The sequence below is a fragment of the Fringilla coelebs genome (genome assembly GCF_963513975.1).
Source record: "Fringilla coelebs genome assembly, chromosome: 11".
Classification (NCBI taxonomy): Eukaryota; Metazoa; Chordata; class Aves; order Passeriformes; family Fringillidae; genus Fringilla; species Fringilla coelebs.
This window is the reverse complement of record NC_140037.1, coordinates 13172236-13194891: the sequence shown is the minus strand read 5'-3', so window position 1 is coordinate 13194891 and position 22656 is coordinate 13172236. Positions and strand designations below refer to the sequence as shown.

General features: G+C 38.6%; 1 protein-coding gene across 2 annotated transcripts in view; it reads left to right on the top strand.

Moving 5' to 3' along the window:
- Positions 1-329: 329 nt before the first annotated feature.
- LOC311158123 (phosphatidylinositol-binding clathrin assembly protein-like) overlaps positions 330-22656 on the top strand; it is a 29059-nt gene continuing 6732 nt past the window's right edge. The window contains exons 1-18 of one of the 2 annotated variants that reach the window (XM_084213286.1): positions 331-858; positions 8295-8437; positions 9544-9619; positions 10444-10546; positions 10726-10819; positions 10924-11035; positions 12038-12144; positions 12764-12805; positions 16245-16330; positions 17396-17519; positions 18167-18303; positions 18600-18703; positions 19565-19711; positions 20154-20213; positions 20322-20432; positions 21108-21224; positions 21342-21372; positions 21864-21984. In XM_084213286.1, the coding sequence (XP_084069412.1) occupies positions 726-858; positions 8295-8437; positions 9544-9619; positions 10444-10546; positions 10726-10819; positions 10924-11035; positions 12038-12144; positions 12764-12805; positions 16245-16330; positions 17396-17519; positions 18167-18303; positions 18600-18703; positions 19565-19711; positions 20154-20213; positions 20322-20432; positions 21108-21224; positions 21342-21372; positions 21864-21984 (1848 nt within the window). In that variant the 5' untranslated portion in view covers positions 331-725. Of the gene's footprint in view, positions 859-8294; positions 8438-9543; positions 9620-10443; positions 10547-10725; positions 10820-10923; positions 11036-12037; positions 12145-12763; positions 12806-16244; positions 16331-17395; positions 17520-18166; positions 18304-18599; positions 18704-19564; positions 19712-20153; positions 20214-20321; positions 20433-21107; positions 21225-21341; positions 21373-21863; positions 21985-22656 lie in introns of both variants that reach the window. The other variant, XM_084213287.1, reaches the window with a different exon arrangement.

Genomic DNA, 22656 nt, shown 5'->3' with positions numbered 1-22656 from the left:
GGTTGGGCATTAGGAGGAATTTCTTCACACAAAAGGTGATTAGACACTGGAATGGGCCGCCCAGGGAGGCGGTGGAGTCACTGACCCTGACTTTAAGAAAAGACTCAGTGCCCTGGTGGGGCTGACACGGTGGTGCTCGGTCACAGCCTGGGATCAATGATCGCACAGGTCTTTTCCATCCAAGCTCATCCTGTGATTTTCTGGTGCTGGGGGCGGCGAGTCACGGACCGCTGCGGGGGTGGGTCCCACCGCCCGCGGACACCAGAGGCCCGGTGTAGAGGACGGCCTCGACTCCTGTCCCGCTCCCGGCCCCATTCCGCTCCCGCTCCTCTCCCGGCCCCGACCCAGCCGGGCCCCGGCCCCTCTCGGCAGCGGCGGGGCGGGAGCGGGGCGGGCGCGCGGTCACCTGACGCCGCGGCCGCCGCCATTTTGTCTGTGAGCGTAATGTGAAAGGGAAAGCCGGGCGCACCCGCGGGCGGAGGCGGCAGCGCCGAGCGGTGCCGGGAGCCGAGCGATCACCGCCGCCGCTCCGCGGAGCAGCGGGAAGAGCCCCGGCGGCGGCGGCGGCCGACAGGAGCCGCTGAGGCGGAGCCCGGCGAGCGCTCCTGCCGGAGGGAGCCGCCGGCGCCCTTCCTCCGGGAGGCTGCGCTCGCCCCCGGCCGCGGGGGAGCCGCCGTCCCGGCCTTGCGGGGGGACGCGGCGGAGCCGCCGCCAGGGCCGCGGCGATGATGTCGGGGCAGTCGATCACCGACCGCATCACGGCGGCGCAGCACAGCGTGACCGGCTCGGCCGTCGCCAAGGCTGTGTGCAAGGCGACGACCCACGAGGTGATGGGCCCCAAGAAGAAGCACCTGGACTGTGAGTAGGAGCCGGCCGGGTGGGCCCGGAGTTGGAGCTCCGAGCTCGGGGCAGCCCGACGGCCAGGGGCGGGGGAGAGGGGAGAGCCGGCCGCTTGCACCTGGAGGGGGGTGTCGGGTAAATCTGGGTGTGATCGCCAGAACTTATTTTCCACGTGGAGGGAGCGAGGTTTGTAACACCTGGTCGCGCCCGGGGAGCAAAAATATTCCAGCCTCACGAGCTGTTCCCGGTGAGAGCTGCTTAGCTCTTGTGCTCTGGATACAGTGGTGCTTATTAGTCCGACACCTGGGGAAAAGGTGTGTTTACTGTTGCAAGGCAGAATTTAAATTTTTTAAAGCACTGTTTAGTCCTTCCGTATACCCCGTGGACTACAGCCGTTTAAACATTTCGAACATTTCCCGCAACATCATAGTTTTCTGTTTTACAAATCGCGAAACGATGTATAAGATTAAAAGGGCGTAGGTTGATCAATGCGTTTCTTCTGGTTGAGAGTATGTTGCCGTTAATACGTTTAAACTAAGTATTTTAAAACCTTTTTCTCTATACCAAAAGCTGCAGAGAGTTATCCCTGAAATCTACAGAAATGTCAGTCATGTTGCTTCGCTTTAGTAACAGAGTAGCAATTGGAGTTCCTGTCTTCTTGCTCAAAAGTGCACAAACCTTGTACGTTCTGTAGCATACCCGCTCTCCAGCTTGTAAAAGCGAAATAAGTGTGTGTGTTTCCATTAAAGAGAGGAAAAAAATGCTTGAATCCTTTTTCTGGTTTCTTCAAAGACAGGCGGGGTAGTTTTGCAGGATTCATACAAGTTGATGGTACTAAAGGTGCTGCTGGTTCAGGCTCTCGGCAGAAGCGTTCTGGGTTATATTGTTTGAGGATAGTTGGGATGTGTGACCCTGTGACACTGGTCTGCTCATACTGGCTTGTGTGAGAGCTTTCGGTGTGGATCAAACAGTTAAAACCAGCCAAATATATATTTCATTTGTTACTGATCTGAATGGGTGGCGTCCAGCTACAGTAGTGAACATTGCAGCTATTGTGTTGAAATGAAAAGCCTTAAAATGGGTAACTGACAATTTGTTTTCTAAAGATACCTTTTTAAAGTTACCTTCTTTCTTCTGGTCTTGTGTTCTGCTTGTGGTACGAGTTCAATGAGGTAACCTTTGAGTCCAGAAATGGCAACATAACAGGAAGCCAGAAAGTGGTGACAGCTTGCTCAATAGTTTGAAAGGTTCTGAATCCTAAAAAAGGTAGTGTGTTGTTTGAAAATACTATTGAAATAATGTCATCGGCTGTAAGTCACTGTTACAAAATAAGAAAATGGAAACATGGAACAATTCTTGAGAATACCATAAACTGAGAGTGCCTTTTGACTAACAAGTTCCTTTTGATCCCAGCCTGTTTGGAGCTGTCAGTCAGTCTCCTGACAGTCCCCTTCTGTGCCATGTGAGTTCTGTATTCTGGTGTAAATCGTTTGCTCAGACTTTGGCCTAAGACAGACAAAAATCTTATTGTCATTTGGTATCTAAAATAGAGGAATACTTTGGTGGGGTAGGGAAAAAAAAGATGTGAAGTATGGTACCTTAAATATGTCTGAAAGGGTTTAAAAATTCCCAGTGAACATGCTCCTCTCTTCATTGAGCCTACCCAGGCACTGCTTCTCAAATATCTGCAACCCTTTGAGTGGCATTTTTATTTTTTCCCTTGTACACCAGGTTTACTTGTATTAAATGTGAGCAGGTAGATACAACATACTGCAATCTCTGGGAAAAAAATCATACGGTATTGTCATGGTTTGAGCTGTATCTTTTTCCAAGACACAGTGCAAGTACTTCCCAATTTAAGTACATTATAAAGGAAAACATAGCTTAGATTTAATGTAAAACTCTGGTAGTTGTACTCTGGTCACTACGTGTGTGTGTCATTCAAAATGCTACACCATCTGGTATTATTTGTAATTGCTGCTCAGGAAAAAGCTTTACCAGGAACAATTTTTTCAGAGTTGCTGCAGTTGTATCAGGGATTGTGGAGGAGTATCAGTTTGTGCCCTCTGTTCAGATTAATTCTTAAAATCCCCTATTGCCAAGTTTCCTCAGCAAGAAAAACTGTGGTATTACAATATAGGTTTTTACAGAAGGGTGTTACATATGCAGTGTCTGTGAGTATTTAAGAGTCTTGTGGTTTGTCTGACTACTGACAGCTGAGTAGTATAGTCATATTTTACTTCAAGAGTGAAAAAATACCCACAAAAAATCCACCCCAAAAACCTAAGCAATGTCAATGGGCATACTTGGGGATTTACCTTTTAAAGTAGGTCATGGTGTCCTAAATAAGTAAACAGATCTATTTCTGTAGTATTTTGTCATTTCAGATAATGTAAAATGTTCTATAGAGGCTGATAGTGGAGCACCTGAAGGTCTTGTCTCTTCTTTCCTGGTGACAGTTCTGTCACTCCCCTCAGCCTTCAGAGTCTGGGTTACAGCGGAGTGGGGCTGTTACACCTCTGGAGGCAAACACCCTCTTGTCTAACCACTGAAGAATCAAAAGAAAAAAGAATAAATTAAAGCTGTAGCCAAGCTGGTAACTGGCTGAGTAGACTTGTGTGTAGACCAAAACTTGGAAAAAACAAACCCCTAAATTAATTGCAGCTTAAACTTTTAAATTAACCCAGTAATGAAAAAACAGCTTCTGTTTAACTTATATACAGCCCACTAAAGAAGCACAGGGGAGGGGAAGGTAGTTAATGTTGTTAATCAAAACTTAAAACTCCCATATGTATACAAGCTTTGGAAACCCAAGAAGTGGTAATTCTGGTACTGCCCATTCTTTTGGCAACTTGAGCTTTTGACTGTCGAGTGAATGCTGATGCAGTGTGGTTCTTGCAGAGATGTGCAAGTTGTGATACAGGACAAAGGCATTTTCTTGAACCCTTTACACAGACCAGTGGCTGTCATTCATTTGAAGTTCTTTAGCAATTTGTGAAGTTTTTCAGTACGATAATTGAGGAATTTAATTTGAACAAAAAAAAAGAGTTAATATTGTGGGAATCTATAAATGGGGGTTGTATATAGCTTTTCTTAAAACATTTTGTGCTATCTGTCCTGTGTCCTTGTTTAGTGGGGGAGTGAGACAGAATAGCTGAATTGCTTTGCTCATGGTAAAGTAACTCAAAATTCAGATTTACCTGTTATTATATAACTGAAATTTAAAGATTGCTCTCAGACATGCACTATGAGCAAATATGGGCAAAACAATGTTTGTAACAGTTGAGTGGTGTCTTTTAAGTCTTCCAGCAAAAATTGTTGCATTCCTTGGCTACACTGAGAAAGTTGGCTGCAGTGGCTCATTTTCGTAATGTGCCATCTATGATGCAACTTTCTAGAAGAAAGTGTATTTTTTTAAGATTTCTGGGACTGAGGAAAATTGTCTTAATTCTTATATCTGTCTTAAAGCAGTTTCAGCCCTGTGACAAAATGGAAGAAATACATGAATATTAAACTATTATGGTTGCCTTTATCTTATGTATTTACAGCTCTCTTGAGAGAGATTCCTGACTCAAGAAAATTATGGCTTTTCTTATAACTTAAAAGTTGAAAAGTATGTCAGTTTTTTTCTGAGAATTTTCCAAAAACCTGATATATAATTTTTTTATTTTGTTTTTAATATCTGGATTTAAGCTGTTCTCTGAAGAGCTGTATAACTTCACAGATGATGTGCCAGTATTTCAGATGAGTTGTGGGAAAGAAATACTAAGTACTCTTCTAGGCACTAAGATTCTCACAGCTCTTCCAGACTGCTTGAAAACCCCTATGGTACTCTTCTGGTTTAAAGCTGTTGGATTTTTTTTTTTCTTGTTTTTCTTTTTTTTTCTTTTTTTTTTTTTTTCCTTTTCTTTTCTTTTTCCTGTGTGATGTTAACATGTCTCTAAATTCCATTCTAGAAATAGCACTGCAGTTTCACTTGCAGTTGAAATGATTCCTCTGGGTAATTGGCAAAATGCTTTGAGTTGTGAAGTGTTTATATAAGTACTGCGATAAGAAAATGAGCATCACTCACCCTGTGCATTTCATACCAGTTTTTGCTGCCAACATCCATGTTACTGTTGCCCAGCTGTCAGTCTCTCAGGTGCATGTGTTCCTTTCTACTTCCAGCTGTATGGGGATAATAGCTTCTTCCTTCTGTGCCACCAGCTGTAATAGATCCCTATAGTTGTCTCTATATAGATACTCCCATTGCAGGCTTAGAAGAATCATGTTAGAGTAATGGCACTTACATTTATTTTTATGTATCTCAATTGAAGGATTAAAATGTAATGCCGGCTTTATTTTTATTGCTAGTTGTAAAATGATTTTTTTTTTAATTACCCCAAGTAGCCTTATTGAAGCAGCCTTAGTTTTAAACTTGGTCTTTTGCAACATGCTCTTAAGAAAGTCCAGTTTTGGCCTATAAAATGCACTGCCATTTTTTGCTTAGTTTAGTATTTCAGAGACATTTTGTTTGTCTAAGCATGTGTTCTCCAGTATTGGTAACTGTGACTTATGTGCTTGGCTGTTGAAGGAGGTTTGGAATCAAAGACCAGGCTGTGCTGAGTACCCCCTGTAAAAATTGTCTTCAGGGCAGCCAGTGAGTGTTGTCCTCAGCATGTCTCAAGTGCATGGGGTGACAGCTCACTCAGCCACAGCTTGAATTAGACTCCAGTGGCCCTGCCTATGTGGGGTATTTAATTTTGGTTCCCTTTTGAAATGGACAGACACGTATCTTACACAGATACCCTTGAGAAGGAAACAATAACAAAAGAGCTTCTCAAATGCAGCAGAGCTCTGTCAGCTTCACTCTGTTACTGACACTTGACAGAAGAGATCTGCATGGCTTCCTGTGAAAGTAAACCTTTATTCTGGCATAAAGCAAGACTTGTTTTATGGGTGTGGGGCTTAAGGAGAGCTCTCCAGTTAGAGCGCTGCATGCAGGTGCTAACAGTTGGATTCCTGTCACATTGTGCCCCAGCAGCACTGTGAGAACACTCAATAGCAGTCACAGACATTAGAACGTGCAAAGGATCTCCCAGTGTTAGCATCATCTTGGTGTCTGTTGGAACATCTGCTGGGAGACCTTAGCTTGAGGGAAGGCGACAGGACAGAAATCACTGGGGAGCGCTGGCAAAATATGAATGAAGATACCTTGGTTAGCTTGACTGGAGAGCAGCAAGATTTTGGGTTTTAACCTGGATCTCCCTTCTAGTTTCATCTGTTATTTAATAAGCACATTTAATATTGAAAAATCTTCAGCGAAAAATTTGACTTGCTTACTGGTTATGTGAAGCAAAAGGACTTTGTGCTGAATTTTATTTTCAATGAGCTGTATGGTCTTTGACCTCAGCAGATCAATCGAATTTCTTTAACTGTTACCTAGTTTTATAGGTATTGCTCTTGAAAGAGTTTGTGAGATTTTTGTTGGTTGGTTGGTTTTTATAAACTGAGAGTAGGACTTTTAATAGTCCTGTAACATTTCTCTGTGGGGTACAGACACATCAGCTGCTGCTCTTAGGTACTGCTCAGTACTTTCCATAATAGTACCTGATTATAAACTGATTTGATTTAGGAAGACTTAGTTGCCTTAGTGTGTTTTGAGATAACTACTTAGAAATGTCACAACAAGATCCTCATTCAATTGATGAGGCTGTTGCTTCATTATATGGGGCAATAATTGCCTCTAGACTGTTTGTACTTCTAGGTTAAAGTACTTATTAATTTGACAGAGCATCTGATGGTGATATAACCATGAGTAGGGAGCAGTAGCTAACAAATTACTTGGGTTTTGAGAAAGTTCACATTTGTAAATATTGAACTATTTGAATACTACTCAGCAATAAGGTTTTGAGGTATAGCTGGCTTAAAGTTGCTTTCTGGTGCTCTTCTTTTTGTGTAGCTATTTCAGCATTTTTGTGTGTTGCTAATAAGAGTGAAAGTTTTCATCCCAACATCCATGTTTTGTATATACTTGGAAATCTCTGACATCTGAATGAAATAAGTAACTTATTATAACTTGCATTTTATAGCTTTTTACCTTGATGAGATACTAAAATTCTTTATTAAAATTACTCTGATTATTAAGCTATTTTAAACAACAATCCTTAATCAAAGACTTTTTCTTAATCTTCAGTTAAGGTCCATCTGTTATATACACTGTGTGCTAGAAAGATATAAATTTTAAGTGCAGTATTTCTGTGAAATATTTTGTCCTAAATTATCATTGTGTGAGCTCTAAGTTGACATTTGAAGTGCTTCTGATGACACAGTCTGTGCTCTCTGTGCTGCTGCTAAGGCAGAGCAGTTGGCTCTTTCAGTGGTGCCAACACCTCAGAGCTCTCAGCTGCTGCCTGGCTGCCCAGGCACCTGCCCTCCTTCAGGTCCTCATCCAGACAAGCTGCACGAACAGCAGTGGGCTCTGCTACCAATGGGCTGCTCACAGGCTCAGCTTAAATGAGAGGCCACAAAGGAAGCTTTTCAAACCAAATGTTTGCTTTACTGGCCTTGCCCAGTCCTTAGGGCGTCCTTTGATCACACCTGAGCCAAATTTAGCACAGAGAGAATAAATGTCTGATGTGCATGTCTTGAGGGGTTTAGAGTAGTCCTGGATTCAGTTCTCTGCTCTTTTCTCAGCAAATGCCTTCTTTAGCCTTCTCAGGCAAGTGCTCTTCCCATGTCTGTGCTGGAGCCTGTCCAGGTTTTGTGCTAAATCTCAGGCAAAGTCTTGAACCCCACTGTCTCTGACCTTCCAAGTTAATGTTCTACTATTGAGTTTATTGTCAAAGACACAAAGAGCTTTTTTGTATGAAAGCCCAAGACCTACAATGATCCATCACAAAATACTCAGTAAGGCTTGTGATCAGGTGTTTTTAAGCTAAGTGGAAGAGTGGATAGATGCAAATTCTTGCTCTTATTTCTTACAGAAAAGAGGCATAATTTAAAGATTTGTTGCCATCATGTGTGAGCTCAGGCTTAGGTGGGAGCGGCAGGGTTGTGCTGCTTGTTGGTCTCATGAGGTTGGGATGTCTCAGCTTTTTGTTACTTCTCAAATTTTCATTTTTTTTGTTAGATGGAGTGGCCTCAGGCATTGAGCATCCAGAAGGTCACACATCCAGCCAGCTCACTGGCTTTCAGAGACTAATTTGGGCTCCATTTTAATGGAACAGGTTATTTATTGATGAGATATTGGGACTCCGTCAAATTATTGAAATGCCTTTGAAGTCCATACTTGGAGTGTTTCAGTAAAATGTAGTGAATCTGAGCAAGGAGAGTAAAGAAGCTCAGTTATTTCTTAAACTACTGAAGTTAATGCTTCCAGTATGTATTCTCAATGTAAAAACCACAAAATAACATGTTGATCCTCTGAGCATGTAATTCATTGTAATGCTTTGATTTTTTTTCCTTTAATTTAGATCTAATACAGTGCACAAATGAAATGAATGTGAATATTCCACAGTTGGCAGATACACTCTTTGAAAGAACTGCAAACAGTAGCTGGGTTGTAGTGTTCAAAGCTCTAATTACAACGCACCACCTCATGATGTATGGAAATGAGGTAAGACATGATTTGTTCTCTTAAAGCCTACTAAACAGCTTTTAAAAATTGTCTCAGTCTGTAAAGCATTATATATCTACTTCAGTTTTTCCAAGATTTTGTTCTTCCTCTGCTGATAGCGCTAAAGTATTTGTCCAGAGGGAAAAAAATATTCTTTCTTTATTTCAATACCAGAATATCAGTGTTTGCAGTTTACCTGCAGGTATCTGGGTTGGTAGTGCTTATCAGTAAGAGCACAGCAGAAGAGTCTTGTTAGCACTCTGTAAATGTGCAGCCAACCTAATAACAGATAAGAAAGAATACTTGGTAAAGGGGAGAGGAATATGGTGACTAGCATATTTGATCTTGCAAGACATCATCTAATGGACTGAGTCTTCATGTGTTGTTGCTGTTAACATTCCTCTGAAGCACCCTTCTACTATGTTTAATTCACTTAAATTATTTCATCACAATTCATTAAAAGCTTCCTAGACAATTACATGGGGTTAGAAATGTGGCCTCTCTTGCACAAGCCTTATGTTAAAAGCTAAACTTTGGTCAGGTGACAGTCCTGAACCTATGTATGGTCGTTGACCTAAGAAATGATTGTTCACCACTGGTAACGCTGAAGTGACAATTCTTAGTGCTTTCCAACCATTAACCTGCTGTGAAAGCTTGGTGTTCCTCCTCTCTGCAAAGCTCTGAACTTGATTGAAATGACCTGTAAAACATAGTGTGCTCTTCACACTGCAGCAGTTGCGCTATGTCAAACTTCAGGAGCCTGGATTATGCAAGCAGTATTTTTGTTTTGTGTTTTCCAGCTTGTCTGTTCTAAAGTACAAAGTTAACTAGGCAGCTTCCTCTAGGATTACTTGTATTTTATTCATGAGCAGTGATGTCTCTTTGTTTAGTTTAAGTTTATATTTTTACCAAATTGAGCTTTGGACATCAGAAGCTTTGCTGATAAGTATTTTCAGGTTTTCCTCTAATTTTTTCCCTTTTAACTAATTTCTATTGTACATAGAAGTTGCTAGAAATGGTTACAAGGTAAGTGTAGTTTGCTTGTAATAACTTCTGTGTTTTGACTCTCACAACAATTGCATTCTCCATTTTTTCTTCACCAACAGCGCTTTATCCAGTATCTTGCGTCCCGGAACACTTTGTTCAACCTAAATAACTACCTGGACAAAAGTGCCATGCAGGGTAAGGATCTTTCACTGAAGGAGATACCTCTTCTCCTTTTTCTCTGTGATGGTGCATGCATTGGTGCACACTAGGAGCTAAATGACATTTAAATGGAAGGGTGTTTTGATTTTTTTGCTTGAGACGCCAAAGAATGTCCAGCCAAGAATGTAGACACAGATAGAGTGACATTTTGAGTTACCTAGGTGAGTACTAGAAATCTGCCTGATATATATGTGACATTGCACACACAGCTGTAAAGTGAACTCTCGATGCTCATTAGAATAAACCTGATGAATTATCAGTACAATAGTAATTTTTCTTCTTTTATTTTAAAGACTCAGAAGTAAATATTTACTGTTAAGGTGCATGGAATGGTAAATAAGATGTGCTGTATAAACAGGGAGAACTTCTTCAAATCTCTGATACGTCCTTTAATTACTTGCTCATGGTAGAAAACATTTTTGGGTTTTTTTGTGGGTTTTGAGGGATGGCAGATAAGTTACCAAAGTCTTCAGCATTTTACTAGGAATACATTTTTATTTTACTTTCAAGTATATTTTAACAATAACTGCTTGGTGCTTGCCTAATCTTTCATGCTCAGTTCTTGTCTAATATTTTAACGTGTTTTGGTGTTTATTCTCATAATTGCACCAAATGCTTTCCTAATCTTAGCTGCTTGGGAAGAAACTAATGTCACATCTCAAGGTCCTGGAAAGTGCCTAGGAAGGACTTTTTATGTAAGCTGATGTAAAATAGGCTAGTAGGAAAACAGTTCTTGATAAGAACTAAAAAACTTCAGTTTTCCCTTCAAAATGTCTAACTCACAAATGCTTAACTTCTAGGCTATGATATGTCTACCTTCATTAGGCGATACAGCAGATACTTGAATGAAAAAGCACTTTCATATAGACTTGTAGCAGTTGACTTCACCAAAATGAAAAGAGGGTAAGACTACTCTGCTACTTGTGTTTGACCCTTCCTGTTGCAAGGAGGGCCACAGTTGTTCCTGAGCTTGCCATAGAATGGTGCTCTTTCGGCCCTTTGAAGCAATGTTGCATTGTTGAAACAATACAATGTGTGCTGAGATCTCTGTGTCTTGTAAATGTGTGTCCTTTACTCTGTAGGATAGATGGAGTGATGAGAACTATGAATCCTGAAAAGCTTCTGAAAACCCTTCCAATCATACAGAACCAGCTTGATGCACTCCTTGATTTTGATGTAAGTACTTTAAGCTCAGTGTTAAGTAACATTCTCTCACTTTGAAGTGAGAGTTTCATTATTTTGTTAAATACTAATTTACTTTCTCATTGCTTTCTACACAGGCAAATCCAAATGAACTAACAAATGGTGTTATAAATGCTGCCTTTATGCTTCTCTTTAAAGATTCCATTAGACTTTTTGCAGCATACAATGAGGGGATTATTAATCTTTTAGGTATGTGAGAATTTTTTTAGCTTTTGAATTTTGTGAAAGATATTGAGTAAAGTAAAGAACATAGATAATTTATGACTTCAATTTCTTAATAAATTTTCTCTGCTTTGTTGTTGTTAAATGAAGCCTGTCTTAGTTTTAGTGACTAGGAGCATAGGCTTACACATTCACTTCTACCTGGAAGAATGCATATTGAAACAGAAAGTGAAATGAGAGGGTGATTGGCGAGACTGAAACAAAAATACCATCAAAGTGCAGTGGATAACCTTTGCAATTGGACTGTAAAGGTTTGGTGAGATATGTGGTGTTTTGAATATTTAATGTACTCACAGTATGGCTGAATTCTGTTTTCCTGTTCTTTCTTTAAAACTTGACTGGTCACCTTTGACTGGTACCTGAATCTGCCTAAAAGGGTGATAAGCTCATAGCAAATCCTTTTCATTACTATTTAAGCAAATTTATGAATGAAGCCATCAGTTTGTTCTGTTAATCCATTAATTTTTACTCAGTGCTCTATTTGTAATTATATAGGGCAAAACCGTAAAAAGTGACAGATGTGGTTGGTGCTCCTTTTGGTAGGTCAGTTCAGCATACATAGCCACTTCAGTATCAAAATGTAGTGATACATTATGTAGAAAGGTAAATAAATACCAGGAATATTTTCAAATGATAAAATAATTTTTCTTATTGCCAGCTTTTTGAAAAAAAGCTGACTTTTTGAAAATATTCACCATAATACCTAATTTAACGATTTGCAGTGATTCACATCCATGTTTAATAAATTTTTGCAGTATAGTCTAACACACTGAAACAGGAAAATCAGTGGTTTTGTATTGACTGACTTATTATAAAAGGTTTCAGGTATTCCTATAAGCTTGAATATCTGAATAGCTTTGAGTTACTGCTGTCCTCTTAATGAAGCTTGTGTCAAAGTAACTTCAATAATACTATGTCAGCTTTTTACTGGGGAGGGTATTATCTTACAAGTTTTATTTGCATCCTCAGAAAGATATTTTGATATGAAGAAGAACCAGTGCAAAGAAGGCTTGGATATTTACAAAAAATTTCTAGCCAGAATGACCAAATTGTCAGAGTTCCTCAAAGTAGCAGAGGTAAATAAATCTATGTGTATGGAAAGGATATAATTTAGCTGTCTGTATTGGTACACAATCAATATTCACAGAAACACCTTGAAACAGATTGTTTGCTTAATTTCACTATACAAGGAAGTTTTCTAGAGATTAAATATTTTAAAGATTGTATATGCTTGTTAACATGAGTGGGATTCTTGGGTATCCTTTTTATTAGCCAGACCACATAGTAAACTTTCTGAAGTATCATTATAAATTTTATGAATGCTCCAGAATGCATGAACTGATTATTACACTGTATTTAAAGAAATTTATAGGGCTCTCCTTTACTGTAAGTACTTAAAAATTGATAACTAGTTCCAGTAAGCAATGTGGCTGTTTCTAATGCTTCTAGCAGGCTTTTCTGTATGAGAGTTAGGCTGGATGGAAAGCTGAGTTTGCCTTGAGATGCAGTTTAATGCATTTTTTTATTTCTAAGGTGTGTTCCTAGTGAAACTTGTAGCAGTTCAGAAAATTATGAATATCCCTTTTTAATATGCTAGTTTCTGTGTAACACCGCTGGTTTTTCAGACACTGCTGGTTATGTTCATTGGCACTGCATGTAGTAATGTACTTTTTTTCCTTTTTTTTGTAAACCCAGCAAGTTGGAATTGATCAGGGTGACATTCCAGATCTTACTCAGGTCAGTATACATTGCATATTGATTAACCCACTTTTTTTTTTTTTTTTTTTTTTAAGATTGGTATGTAGCATAGTAATCTTTTTTCTTGAGACTGTATTCTTTCATGTATTTATATGTGGGAAATATGTATAGTAGCTTCTCACATAGCTTAAATGTATTATTACACTTTGCAGTTCTTAATGAGATATTTTGATTGTTTAAAGCAATAAAACCTGCAGAAAATAATATTTTTCAAGAACTTCTGGTTTTTATCACAGAGGATTCCTTGGTAATAAGCAGAAGTATCTTGCCATACCTAGAGGAAAGTCTTCTATTTCGTTCTAATGTCTTCCAACACACTTAAAGATGACAGTGAGCTGGTTCAGTTGAAAGTTTTTTTTGTTCCCTTAAGTCTGAAGAATAAATTTGATGTTTCTATATCGGCTCTTCATGCTGGCTTTTATTTTACTCAGTAGTATGAGGGACATGTGCCATGCAGGTTGTATGCTGGAAAACTCAGTCTGAAAGGTGGAATGCAGGGAAACACCTTCTGGTGAGGATAAACTGAGGAGCAGAAGGGAGGTGAGAAAATGCTTTGACCTGGTAAACAGGAAACCCTGATAGTGCACAGAGGTCAACAAGGTTATTCTTTGTGAGTCCCTTCAGTTTACAGGGATATTTTATTTCTAGGGCCAACCCAACAGAGCAGAGTGTTTGTCATTATTTCTGTAGCACAGAGTAACCTGCAGGGTGCAATAAACAGCCTGAGGAGGCTTGGGCACAAACTGCAGTGCCTTAGAGCTCCAGTACTGGAGCTGTTGGAATGCAGTCAGTGACAAACTAACAATCTAATGTGTAATGTTTGAACAGTCACATCTAATCCTACACTAGATTCTTGAAATTCAATTTCAGGGGCTAATCATGAAAAACATACCTAGTGTGAAGATTTGCCTCACCTTAATCAGTGTCTTTTTAATATGGAAATCAAACCTAAGCCACAAACTTCCATTGTCAGCGGTGTTCATTACTGCCTACAGTATGATTTCCATCTGAAATCATGCATGCTTTAAAGTACAAATCTCTAATGCTTGCTGCTAGCACTTAATATTTATCACTTTAAGAACTTGCATATGTGGTATAAAGGAAATAGGACTGAAACCATCAGGGTAAGGGCAGGTAATGATTGAAAACAGTAGTTTGAAGTTTTCTGTTGGTGTTTGATCTTGGCGTCATACTTTGTCTTTTGATTAGTACTGCAGTATTCAGCTGGGCTGTATTATGCTAATCACATTATACTGAAGTCTGAAGTTATTTATACCTCACTGGGTTAGTGTGCACTTGTCCACTTAATTTGGGTCATTAAAAAGCTCTTGAAAGCAAGTGGATTTTTTTATTTACTGGGAATAGGGGTATTTAACTTCATTTTGCTGCTTTTGGTATCTGAAACTTTCAGGGAGAAAATACTTAATATCTACTGTGCCCACAACATTCTATTTCTAATAGCTCAGTTGTTTTGTTGTAAGAGCACTTACATGAGAAAAGCAATTCTGAGCTGGTGGTAGACCTCAGCATCCTGTGCATTTTGGCAATTTCAGTGCCACTATTAAACATTCGGCTTAGAAAATTTCATGGCATTTAATGAGTTGAATAATTGTACATCCATTTAGTGCCACTCCAAAAGGATTTGCTGTAATTTCTCTAATACTGCCGGTTTAGCCTGTTTCTGTGAAGAAAATATTTTCCTTTGTAGGTGCCTTGTTTCACAGGGATGTTGCTTTCTGTTAATAACTGTTCTTGTATTTCATGAACGTAACAGGGTTGTTTCCCTCTATATGGATGTTAGTCTGTTATGTGTTTTGGAGGGTGGGGGATGGAGGTGAATCATGAAATGCAGACTTTCTCAAGTCAGTGGCTGGATTAGCCCAGGTATAATTCTGATATAAAACCACCCTGTTCACTCCAAGTCTGATGTTTTGTTGGAGATCTGCAGTAGTGAAAAAGTTCAGAGGAGGTTACTGGATTGTTTGGTTTAGTTCTTGTGGTTGAGGGGGTTGTTCAGTGTGTTTTAAAAAAAGTAAGTACAGAATATGCTTTTACATACATGTAAGTTTGAGTGGATTTGGGAGAAAAAAAATACGAGGAGAAGCTTTCTGGAATTAGGGCATGGTCTCCTGTTACTAAGATTGTCTAAGCAGCTGTGCCATGCAATGCCTTTTGCAAGCTATTGTGCCTCCTGAAAGGTAAAAGTATGGGGGGGTTTGGTTTGATTGGTTTTTTTTGTTTGGTTTTTTAGTTGTTGTTTTTGTTTGTTTGATTTGGGTGTTTTTAATTCCTGATAGTTTTCCAAAAGGTTATTTCAAAATGTCCCCCTTGGGATTTAGCTGTCTGGGTCAAATGCTGAATTTATTCATGACCTGGGGTGAGGTAACTACACTGTCTTAGCTTACCTTGCTCTACTTAAGAAATATATAAGCTCAGGTCTTCATTTTAAGACAAGCAGTTTTATAGGATTATTCTGATTGTCTTTTTTTTCCCCATCTCTTAATTAATCTAGCTTGAATTTGCCTTCAATGAAAGTGGGAAGGTAGAATTGTGCTCAGTATTTCAAAGGGGAGCTTGCCTGCCAAAACTTTGTGTGAATAATATTTTCCTCTTTCCAGGAAATGCCTTGTTCTAGCTTTTGGTACAGAAGGGCTAGCAAGGGCAAGTTTATTTTTCCTCCAAACAATGCCTGTTATATCTGTTCTACCTCCTGAAAGTTGGCAAGTGGTAAGAGAGGCTTAATGTTTCTGAAACCCTGCCAAGTGAGGAGGACTGACCTGGCAAATAGATTTACATTTTAGAGGTACATTCCCTTCATCTAAATCTGCAGTAGGATTTATTTCACTTAGAGTAATTGAGTTGGTTTATTGTACAGTTACATGTTGAATAGCTACTCAATCTGCAGTAGTGTCCTTGGGATGAGATTGGATTTGCTTCCCTGTTTTATCAAAACCAAACATCCTGCTGTTGTCAGGTGTTTCTGCTGCAAGCCTTTGACTGTAAATATTTGAATGGAGAGTGACTGGGTTTTTGTTGTTACTTGGGAAAATATATAAAAAATGCCAGGTCTTTGTCTGGGGACTTGTGTGAGTTTAAGGAAGTAGTGCCTCATCAGCTTTGGTTATTCAATTAATTCTAACATAGCAAATACTGTTGCCAAAACCAAGAATCTGACTTGTATGCACAGAAGCAGAGCCAGTCTGGGGAATCCTTCCCTCCCGCCTCAGTGATCTCACTCCTTTTAAGGAACCACCATTGAATAGATGGAATCTGGATGTGTAGGAATGCAGCAAAACCCAAAGGCACCATTACTGATGTGTGAGATTTTGTTTGTTTTTAGTTGGTGAGAAAACCAATCTGTGTACTAAACAATGATGTGTTGATAGAAGCAGTGTTTTATAAATACTTTTAATTTTAGGCACCCAGCAGCTTGCTTGAGGCACTGGAGCAGCATTTGGCTTCTGTGGAGGGAAAGAAAACAAAGGAAGTCTCTGCTGCCAGCAGGTGAGCACCCAATGAATTACAACAGTGCCCATACTTTAGATTTGCCGTTGTCATTCTAACAATTTTCAGGATTCAGTCATGTGCTATTCTTGATTTTTTATTCACTTCTGAATGTATCTTCTTAGAAATATAAATGAAACATCCAGTAATAGTCTAATAGCTTAACCACATTTGAACTGTAGGGATGTCTGCCTGTGTCTCAGACAGACTTCTGATTATGCTGTACTAAACCACTGAGCTGAGAGCTTCTGTATTATTCGTTTTAGCTTCTACTTTTTTAAAGTCCTTTGACTTGTAACATTTATAAGGTGCTTGGATTTTGATACTCTTCTTACCCAAGATAGGATGGTATTTATCTGAATTGTTATTATTTATATATTCATGGCCTACCTCTCAGACCATGAATTTAGCTTGACCTTCTCATAAATTCTTCAGCCCCTCCTCAAAACAGCCAAATTGGCATAGATGTGTTTTGCTGAAAGAAATTCTGTTATTCTTTCTGTCAAGTACGGTATCAGTATGTATGAAAATATTTCTGACTGAATAATAAGAGATCTCTTTTGGCATAGACATTCTCCCACAGAAACTTGGTAAATATTGATAAATGTATCAGGCTGAGCTATGTTTCCAATTTGCTGTCTTTCCCCTTAGATTATTTTTCTCAAGAATCTAAGGATTCACTGCCACAATATTCTGTTCATATGTATAATGCTGTGCCTTCTTTGCTGTTATATAGTGTTTAAACAAGCTTTCTGTGCCTCTGACATTTGAATAACATTCCAATCTAGTCTAGATAACTTTAAAGAGGAAAGGCAACTGCTATGTTCCACATTTTCCAGTTCCTACCCGCTGAAACTCGAGGGAGTCACTCTGTGCACTCGTGCCTCTTTGTCACCAAACTGTTTTTGGGGGGTCTGCTCTTATGTACCAGAGAGTAAGGGGAGAAGTGACTGGGAAGGAGGATGACACACAACTAGATAAGGCACTTGATGATGAAACTGTAAATGATGTATACCTGACCGTGGGTTTTTAAATAATATTTTTTTTAATTCTTGCTCTTTTTAGAGCCAGTGCCCTATCCAGTGCTGTTTCCACACTTGCCAATACAGGAATGTCATTCAGCCGGATGGATGAGAAAGAAAAGCAGCAGGCATTGGAGGAGGAACAAGTTAGACTGCAGGCACTTAAGGTAGGATGTTTTTATCAAGTTTTGTATTCAAAGATTTTTTGTAAATTGATAAAATAGTGAATGGTGATGAAGCTTGCAAGGTCACTCAGTGTTTTATGTGAGGAGTGTGAGCTGTGTAAAACATACACCTGTGCCTTGACCGGTGCTGTAAAAATGCAGTGAACATATCTAGAAGTAGTGAGGGATGAAACCTGAAATTAATTTAAACAAGGCTGTTACATGGCTACATGATGGTTGGATTGCATGTTGTCATACTGATTTCTGAACATCTGAATTGAACCATGAAGAGACTATTCATAAAGTAGGGAGGTGAGTCTTCCTGAACAAAGGTCCATTGAGCTGTTTCTCTGAGTGACTGTGGAGGAAGCCTGGAATGTGTAGCTTGACTAGAAGTGATTTACTTCTAGGCAGATAGATTAAAAAATAAATATTTAAAACATCAAGTCTCACCTTGATTTTTACATGCTTTGTTAAAAAAAATACTCTTATATCTAATTTCAGTTATTTTTCTGGTTTTAGGACTTGACATAAGAAAAAGTGTTTTATTTATTAAGACCATAATTAAAATTTTCTTCTTTGAAAAAGTCTCCAGGACTGAAATGTTAATTAATAAGACTAAAATGCTAACTGTCTCTCTCACCTTTCAGGAGCAGCGATTAAGAGAAATCTCTGTAGTATCAAATTCCACTTCCACATCAGCATCCCCAAGCACTTTATCAGGAAAAAGTGTGAATACCACTGTAGCTGTTGACCTCTTTGCTGCACCAGCACCCACAACAAATAGGTGAGAGATATTTTGCTTTCCAAAAGAAACAGAAATTGCTGCACTGATCTATTGCTCCACAATCAACTGCAAAACTGTGATCCTAGTTACCACTCAGGTACCTTTTGCTGATGTTTTCTTGGTGTACCCACTATAATTTTGTCAGTAAGTGCTTAATTACCACTTTGTTGTATCGCTGTTGTTGATGGGCTGCTAGCAAATAAGAGAAAATGAGATTGGTACAAGTGTTCATAAAAGCAGGACTACAATGCCTGTTACAGATCTTTATATTTCTCTCTCTCTCATTTCTTATTCAGCATGCCCAACCTTTCTAGTGATCTTTTTGATCTTCAGCCTGCATTTGTTCCAACTGTGCAAAGTACTCCAGCTATATCAACATCAGCAAGCAATGCCTGGGGAGGTGAGCTCATACCTTGATTTGACTGTCTAAATGATAAGGGAATTCTTAGAATACAAGGTTCATATTTAATTGAATCTGCATCTTAAACCTTAACTACTTTGCATCCAAACATTTATAACAAAATATGAAGTAAATCATTGAAAATTCTGACCAACTTCCTTGAACACATGGCATTAGTGTTGATGGAACAAAGGAGTGGAACTGTTTGATAAAGGGGCCAGGGAGAAGAAATATAACTCAAGATCTAAGAAAACACTGGGAAATAAAACCTAAGCAGGTGTAACTGAGAAGATCCTGGACTAGTATTTCCATTTAATTAAGCAATATTTAATATACTTCGCATTTAAAAGGTGTTGGTAATTTCAGTGTTTTTGTAAAAAAGCGGTGGGCCTCAATTTCTTCACCCATCCTTCCAAAGAATGGTCAGGTTAGATGTCAGAGAAATGGCTTAAATGCCAAAAGAAGGCAGTGATAACACCATGGTAAATGTTACTATTTTAATAGGTGGAATTGATATTCTTATATGCTATTTAAAAGGTAGATTATTGAAGCCAAAAATGTAGCATCTAACTTCTTTGATATATGTTCTGTCATTCTCACCCTCCCACCTTTTGTCAATAGTAGAATAATTTTCCCTAAACAAAGAGCTATTAAGATTTTTATCTGACACTAAAAATTTGTATCTAAAATTTGTATTTAGATAATATCTATCTAAAATTTGTATCTAACTTTAACTGATCATTAGGTAGAATATTTACAATTTGACTTTGTCTAGAGATTCTCATATTCAATCATTTCAGTCTGTTTTTCTTTTCCATTATTTGTACTCTGTATTCTTTCCTTCACTTCTGCATCTGAAAGGTCCTTTCTCGTCTTCAAATGGTTGTGTTGGTTCTCCACCTCATCTGGACATCTTTGACATGAAGCCTGTTGAAGAAGCTGTAAAATCTGCCACCCCTTTCATCAATTCTTCTTTTTCCTCCAAACAAACAGTGGAACTGTTTAGTGGTAAAAAAACCAAACCCCATGTAATTTATTTGCAAGTGGAGGTGATAATGCTAATAACGTGGGCCATGTAGTCTTTTTATGATATGGGCCAGTCTTCACTTTTTATTAACAAGTGAAAATTGTGCATTAATTCCAGGTGTAGTAAATTATATGTTTTTTTGAATGTTTATTTCTGTAGTTGAAATAAACTATTAGTTTGTTCTGCTTGCCCAGTCTAGACATCCTAAGACCTGCAGATGATTTCTTTCAAACTGCAGCCTCTTTTCTCTTTTGTAATGGGGAATGCAGGAGTTACTTGGCTTTTTAAATCTGTAAAATAGAAAAAACCCACCTTTTTATATTAGTGAAATTTCCTAATTTTTAACTGCAGACTTAATTGTTGGGTTCCTTCTTCCTTTTTCTCTTTAAAACTGATCTTATTTTCTTCTCTCTTTTTGCAAAGATGATTTTAGTGGTCATAAACCAACATATGCTTCTGTGTATCATCCTGTGACTGTTGATGGTAATTCGATTTTTTTTTTTTTAATTTTGTTTTTTAAAACTTTCTGGTTTCACTAGAATGAGTGATGTTACTTCATGGCTGCAGCTCATTACTCAACTTTTTTTTCAGGTTTTCCTGTTCATTCAGCTTCTCCGAGTACTGCCTCTTCAACAATTAATGTGGACTTTGATGCTGTTTTTGGAGGAAAATCTACAGCACCAGAGTACAGGACTGCAAGTGGTAAAAACTGCCTTATGACTAATTTGTACCCTACAGGCAAAAATTGTTAAACAATTTAGCATAATTGCTATTGCAGTTGGAAATTTAATAACTTAATATATTTGCAAGGTGATTATGGACTGATAAGAGGCAATCAGTTCAGTTGTTAGTTATTTGCTTTAAAATGAGCTTTGACTGATTTAATTCTCTGTGTAATAACTGTTTCCTCTCTCTCTGGGGGAACAAACTTTGAATGTGGCCCACTGGATTGTCCTAACGGGTAAGCTCATGTTCATTTTTCTTCTATGCTTTCTCTTGATGCATGGTGATGATTTCCCTCTGATTCCATTCAGAGGCACAACTCTTGCAGAAGTGCAGAACTTCTGTTGTGTGTGTTTCTTGAATAATACCTGAGTTAGTCTTTCTTTTCTGTGTAGCAAAATATTGTTGAAGTACAGTTAAAGATTCTTTTAGATTATTAAGTACAATACAGTATTCCATGAAAAATAAGAAGTTAAACTATGCTTCTATCAAAGTCTTAAATACTTCCATCATGTTAAACCTTCACATATAAATACTCAAATTAGTGCTCTATAAAGAAAATACCTCCCTGGCCTATAGATGTCATTTATTACATGTAATGTAACCACTTTGTTAACAGTTGTTTTTTTCTTTGTTTAGGTTTTAACTTTCTAGATGATGTATTGCAACCCACAGTACCACCACAAAGTCAAAGAGCCACTGGAGCCAGCCAGCAAAGTGGAAAAATTTTAGCAAATGACCTTGATTCTTCACTTGCAAATCTAGTAGGAAGTAAGTGTGAGGCCTTTAAAATTTACTTTCCCATTTTTTACTAAAAGCAAAACAAGCTTTTTTTCCCCTCCTAAATTAAAATGCTTAAGGATTTTGTCTCGTTCTTTTCCCCTACAGATCTTGGCTTTGGAGGAACTCCATCCAAAAAGTAAGTGCATATATGTACTCTAGAATATTCTCACATGACTGTTTGAAAGTCCCTGCCTGGAACATGGCAAGGATCTCATCTCTTGAAACAATCCAGAATAGCTGAGAAGTGCATTGGAACAGTGTGTTTGTGATCAGTCAGCACAACGTGGCCAACCTTAATTTTTAGAGAAACTCACTTTAATTAGTTTTGCAATTGCTGTATTTTTATTGAAGTATTTTTATTTTTGTGAAACACTATTAAAAGTTACATCAAACTCCAGTTAGTCACTATATGCACAGTGCAGCACTGGTAGCTCACTTTTAACACAAAGAGAAGCCCCAGACTTCACACTTACTGGAGAAAAGATACACAAGTAATTACTGAAATTGAGTGTTTCTTCATAGATTTCAGCTGTGTGCATGCATTAATGGGTGTTTGGGTTTCCTGTCATGTTGTTTTACTCTGGCTGTTGCCTCTCCCTGAAAACTAACACCATGGCTTCATTTTAGATCAGATATGCAGTGGTCTCAGCCTACAGAGAAAAAACTTACTGGTGGAACAAACTGGCAAGCAAAAACAAGCACATCAACCACGTGGACCCCAACTCCCTTACCCACTATTCCACACATGGTAATTTCTGTACTGTGAAATCACACTTGATTCTAGCAAATGTTGCTTCTCTGCTTGTGTAAATTCATAAAGAACAGCAAAGGCATTTGATACAAGACTGGGGGTAGCAGGGAATGCTTACCAGGATCATAGGATCTTACTGAATGAGGTAGAGATTTTAGCATGCTTTATTTCCCCTCACTGAAAAACTTGTCCATTAAGGGCTTACATCTCAAGTGAAAGGCAGATTACCTATCTCAGTTCATAAATCCTTTCAGGATTGAAACAAATGATCCCAGTCCAGAAAATTCCTGATGTGCATATTTGAGATGCTCCCACTCCCCCTCACACGCAAATACACAGACAAAAATTCACTTTTAAGAATCCAGAGAATGTGTTTTAAGGGCAAAACTGCTGTTCCTTCCAGTCTTTGCTCCTGTTTCAGTTTTATCATGAAACACTGCTGCAACCTCTGTAAGGCACCTTAATAATGAGGTCAAGCAGCACTTTGGACTTCTGATAATGCTCAACAGCAACTTCATTTTTTTAACACAGTACAAAATGTTTAGTGTACCTTTTATAATAAGTTATTGAAATGAAGAATTTTCATTTCTAGGAGGGGTATTTGTAGGCAACTGACTTTTCTATGATTTTTAAGAGATTTTTCAACTGTGTTCATAATATATTCATAGA